Here is a 5,504-nt window from a genome sequence, read left to right as displayed (position 1 = left end):
ATGGCTGGATGGGAAGCTGCGGCTGGCCCTGGCCCGGCGTGGTGCCGGGGGCGGAGGAGAGCGGCGCCGACAGGGAGGCCGTAGTGCCCGTCGACGCGGCGGCGGTACTGGAGGAATCGGTGGCAGCGGCGGTGGGGGAGGCGTGGGGCAGCGGTGGCGGCGGTGGTGGGATTGGCGGGGAAGACATGGTCGAAACCCGGGTACCTGATACCAAGGTGTTAGCGGCTAGGGTTCTGCCCGGTCTTGGTCGGAGACAGTAGGGGAAGGAGGGGGAAGGGCGAGGGCTTGAGCGCGGCGGCCGGCGGCGGGGCGCCGTCCTGGCACGGTGCGGCGGCGGCGAGAGAAGGAGGCGGCTAGGGTTTAGGGTTTCCGGCTCCTCTGGGAGCCGGGCAATAGAAATAGTCTTATTGCTTAATTCCAAAAAGAGTCTTACAACCTATATTTATATCCTAGATAACTTGCAGAAGAATTAACCTAAGATAACTTGTATAAGAATTAACCTAAGATATCTTGCATAATCTGAAAATAAAAACTAAGATAACTTGCGGGCCTAAGCCTGCCTGTTGGGCCTCCTTCGGCCATAGACCTGGCCGGTCATAACAGAAGATGGACTGGCCACTCATACAAAAACAGGAAAAAAAAGGCTAGAACAACTCCTGGTTGGAATATATAAATTCAAAGGTAGCATAAGGTGTTTATTCCATTGAAGAAACTTAACTGGCTAAGAAATTTGGAGAATATTACTTTTTTCCACTATCATATGCTGGATTACACGGCATCTCCACAAATTTTGAAGATCTTGACAGCCATCTGGTCAATGTGAGGCTCGGTCAACCAAGTTGAATGGACTGATTGATCTGGGTCTAAACAATGAGGATCTTGGCCACATGAAAAATATTTGATGGTTTTCATTGACCAAAAAGCTTAGCTGATGACTAACGAATATACACCCCACTATGCTACCATATCTGTCTCATGAACTACCCAGGCTCTCCTGATATAGTATGCAAGAATTTAGTTGACAGGAAAGACTGACTAATCGACAACTTTTATCACAAGTATATTCAGTTTTCTAAGAAAAATGCCGGGTGAGACTCAAAAGGTTGATCGGTAGTAAATTGTCGACAAAGTAATGTACTTCCAACCTGAGTAACCCAAGACAGCTACTTATAAGCACTTGAGAATTGCGACCCAAGAATGGGTTTGAGTGCATGCCATATGATCAGGAAATGGGATGTATTCTTCTAAGTACAAACTAAACAACCTCGTGAGTTCTGAACAACTTATGATTTGTGGAACCACCAACTGGGAGACATTTTTCGAACTATCGTGACTTCATGAGAGCTTCATTCAATTATGATAAATTTTACGAACAGCTTCACAACTCAGGAGATATGCTCAACCAAGCATCTTATTTGATAGGTTAAAGTTCCAACCAAGTCTTCTGATATTTTCAAAAACAAAAAATAAATATTTACGACCTTTAAGCTAAGCAAGTCACAAAGCAATTGTGTGGTCAGGTAACCAAATACTCCCTCTGTCCGAAAAAGCTTGTCCCAAGCTTGTTCCTCAAATGGATGTATCTAGCACTAACTTGGTGCTAAATACATCCATTTGAGGGACAAGCTTTTTCAGACGGAGGGAGTATGTCTTAAGCATGCTAAGGGGCGGTGGCATGAGATTTAGAGTGCCTCATACTCAGCCATGGAACATGCAACGCCTCTCTAACATATTTACTTTGCACTAAAAGGTCATTTATCTCCTTGAGATTCTATTATAAATTCATATGCAATCAAATCACTGCTTATGGACCACAAATGTTCTCAATTCATGACTAGATTTCCTGACGATATTGAAGGTCCACCTAGCCCACATCTTTAATAGGTGAAATGCCACTCCTCAGGGTTATTGGTTTGGTAGATAGATCTAGATAGACTCATCCGGATGGAGAAGATTATCACTGAGGTAGATTGACTCTTGAAGATAAGAGGCTTCAACACAGTTGTTTGTTTCAAATTACCAGAAACTATGGAAGTTCTAGCTGGCTTCCAGGTAATTATAATAATCATATATACACGCAGCACTAGTTCCTATTCCCTCTGTAGCTTTTTATAAGACGTTTTTAGAGTCCATGACGGTGTCAAAAAACATCTTATATTAAGTTACAGAGGGAGTCCAACATACATAAGATGTGTTCGGGTTACTTACTGGACGAAGTGGAAGGCAAAAAGGGCTGAACATATAATTAGACTTGGGTGAACTCCAATCTCGAGGATGATGATATTTACATGTAGCGCCAAATTTACAATCTCCTGTCCTCATGTAATACTGACACTCAGGCTGCCCTGGCCGCTCAGGGAATCCATGTTCTTGTTGATTATTGCTTGATTGTATAGTTGAGGAAGAGTAAGGCATGTAAGGACCACCATAAGCAATTGTAGAGGAAGATCCATGGTGCCCTATGCCATACATAGGTCCAGCTTGAACAGTTTGTTGTACTCCACCTGATGCTACAGGGTTTACTGAAGCCTGCATCAAACAGAAGAGTTTTTACTTGGAGGAAAATACTTATCTTGTTGCATGAAATTCACATGTAACATTTTCCTTTAATTGTTTTCTATGATCGCATACACCACTGATCTACACTTTACATATTCACCAATCATTGCTTTACATCTTTAAATAAGTCAGTTGGTATGACATGTGAGTTATGACCCTTAATTCCCCTTTGCATTTGAGACCTGATACTTAACCAAAACTATTTTTGTTAACCCAAGTTAGTTACCGGATAAGGGCTCCATCCTTGCAAGGGGATCATTCCAGACGATAGCATCATTGGAGTGTACGAGCCTGGCATATATGATCCAGGGACTACAGGCGGCCTCCCCATTTGCCAATTTGTAAGAGGAGCGTATGGATGAGGCGAAGGTACAGTTGACGACTGCAATGGTGGATAAATTCCAGGAGTAACTGGAACACCACCAAATTCTGGATGATGAAATTTACATGTCGAACCAAACTTGCATTGTCCAGTCTTCATGTAGTAGGAGCACTCTTTCTCACCCTGCATTTCGTTGGTATCAATAATTTTCCATAGAGATACTAGGCGAAAGATTTCACTAAAGAAGCAATGTTTTTGGAGAGAATTTTCACACCGGACGTAGAGGGAATCCATTACTGTTTAACATTACAGGCTGCACAGAACCATCTTGCTTAGGATGGTGATATTTGCAATTGGAACCAAATTTGCAAGTCCCAGTCTTCATGTAATACTGTAAGAAGTACAAAAGAGTAAGTCGAAATAGTTAACAAGTCATCTGACACAACATAAAATGGGCAGGATGCTGAATACCCGCCAGACATTACTAAATTTTTAGTTGTTCGCTCTGTATGCCAGTCAAGGAGCAGCAAGTAAGTGGCCAACTGGGTGCATGCAGATGGTGTGCAAGAGTTGGTGCATGCATGCTCAAGAGTGTGACTGATGCTCCTTTTTTGGAAGGTAATTAAATTTGAGCCTGAAACTGTTAGATTTATGTACCTCACATACTGGTTGACCCAACCGCTCGGGGTAGTCCAATGCTACTGCATTCTTTGCACCTCCGCCAAACTACATTTTTGAAAAAATGGAATCAGTGATTACTCCATTTGTCATCTATTGCAAAACTGTAAATATGATTCCTAGAATTCAACTGGAGGAGATAAAACGCCTGTTTATGTTCTAGGTTGAACTAAGATTATGGCCCAAATAGTATAGTAGAAACAACAACAATATCCTAGGCCCATGCCAGAAAACAGATCTCCTTAACAGAAACATGGCAAGTATTGAAGCCATGATAAATCAATTATGAAAACCATCCCATGATGGAAGCAGCTTTATTAATGTCAAATTGTCAACTTTAAGTGCTAATGGTAAGCAGTACGCGAAGTATCTTTGGCAAATTAAGCAAGTCAAAAAGCATTTAATCCACCAAAACTAGGGTCAAATGTAAGGTACTTACAACTGTGAGATAGATTTATATATACAGATACAGCAAAAAGCATTTGAACCATCTAGAATAAAACTGTTGAGGACAGCTCTAAACCTCTGTGATTGATGGTTATACATGTATATCGTTTTTCCATGCATTTGATATAGAAATCTAAGTACATGCGACTACTAAGACGGGGGTGGGGGGTATAACCTTTTATGTTATCATGGTCAACAGGGCATTGGTACGATATAAGATAGATAAAATGGAGAATGGGAAAGTGGGAAAATGCATGTAGTGACACCTAGTAAACTTAGTAGCCCATAAAAGCCAAACTAGTAAGTTTAAAGCTGCTGATACAGTGAAACGATTGGCATAGCAGGAGCGGAGAAGCGAATCACTGTGCAGAGCATCCATGACTTTGTGCTTCCAAAAGGATATCCAATGGGCGCCTAGGTTCAGTTACCGCCACCGTCCAAACTATCATGCTGCCGCCGCCTGATCAGTGCTAGGAAGACACCGCGGACAGTTGCACGAGCGGCAGATGCAATTCAGCTAGAGATGAGCTACATTACCCGAACCACTGGTAATTTGTGTGATCTGATACTCTCTGTGGATTGCAGTGTCGCCACATCGATCACATGGCAAATATACGTAACGTAAAGCTGCTTCCAACGCAAACGCGCGCACGCACATGGGCTCACCCAATCGCGCGGAGTGAGATCAGGAGAGCGCGCAAAAGGGAGAGGAAGCAGGTTTTGTCACCTCAGTGCCGCCGCGATCGCGGGGGTGGTTGTAGCGGCAGCGGTCCCCGAAGCCGCAGGCTCCCGTCCGGAGGTAGTAGATGCAGTCCGCCTGGTCCGGCCGCTCCGGCAGGCGCGCCCCGTCCCCCTCCCCGCCGCCGTCGCCGGCCAGCCCCATCCTCCACATCGACCCTGCAAGCCACGCATTCGCCCCGTTACACCAATCCACGTAGATCCGCGCGCCGTACGGACGTGGAGATCCGAGCAAAATAATCACAGGGAGAGGGAGAGAGGAAAGCGTGCTGCTACCTTCGAGGCCGGTGTCGGGGTCCGCGCCACGGCCGGCCTCCCCTTCTCCTGCTCCTCCTCCTCCTCCTCCTCCTCCGGCTGCAGCCGCGGGGTGAGGCTCCATGGGTGTCGGGAGGGGACCAGGAGGCGCGCGGCAATCGGGTAGGGAATCGGGCAGGAGCGATCGGAGTGGGAGTAGGAGGAGGGCGAGGAGATCGGGCGGGTTTTGTTTCTTCTCTCTCTCTCCCTCCCTCCCTCTCTCTGGTTTCCTTTCCACCACTATGGTGTGGCTCTCTCTCTCTCTCTCTCTCTCTCTTCTGTCCTTTTTCTTCTTCTTTTTCGCTGGTTTTCCCACCACTGTCGCGTGCACCTGTCCGGTTTTTACACAGGGGCACGGGGGGCGGGGTGGGTAGGTTGGTGTTTGTTTCTCTCGCGATTTTTAAATTTTATTTATTATACTAGTATATATATGGGCTTCTTGACTGGGACCACGCGTGGTCGATCT

General features: G+C 45.5%; 1 protein-coding gene across 2 annotated transcripts in view; it reads right to left on the bottom strand.

Annotated features, from left to right (window-relative positions):
- The window catches only part of LOC119267897 (zinc finger CCCH domain-containing protein 6-like), a 13,208-nt gene extending 7,909 nt beyond the window's left edge, over positions 1 to 5,299 (bottom strand). The window contains exons 1-6 of one of the 2 annotated variants that reach the window (XM_037549349.1): positions 5,021 to 5,299; positions 4,734 to 4,903; positions 3,539 to 3,607; positions 3,156 to 3,272; positions 2,786 to 3,064; positions 2,209 to 2,529 (exon numbers count right to left, since the gene is read on the bottom strand). In XM_037549349.1, the coding sequence (XP_037405246.1) occupies positions 2,209 to 2,529; positions 2,786 to 3,064; positions 3,156 to 3,272; positions 3,539 to 3,607; positions 4,734 to 4,903; positions 5,021 to 5,123 (1,059 nt within the window). In that variant the 5' untranslated portion in view covers positions 5,124 to 5,299. The remainder of the gene's footprint in view (positions 1 to 2,208; positions 2,530 to 2,785; positions 3,065 to 3,155; positions 3,273 to 3,538; positions 3,608 to 4,733; positions 4,904 to 5,020) is intronic. The other variant, XM_037549348.1, reaches the window with a different exon arrangement.
- Between the last annotated feature and the right edge of the window lie 205 nt (positions 5,300 to 5,504).

This window comes from Triticum dicoccoides, chromosome 3A, assembly GCF_002162155.2.
Source record: "Triticum dicoccoides isolate Atlit2015 ecotype Zavitan chromosome 3A, WEW_v2.0, whole genome shotgun sequence".
NCBI classification, from domain to species: domain Eukaryota; kingdom Viridiplantae; phylum Streptophyta; class Magnoliopsida; order Poales; family Poaceae; genus Triticum; species Triticum dicoccoides.
This window is presented reverse-complemented; position numbering and strand designations above follow the sequence as displayed.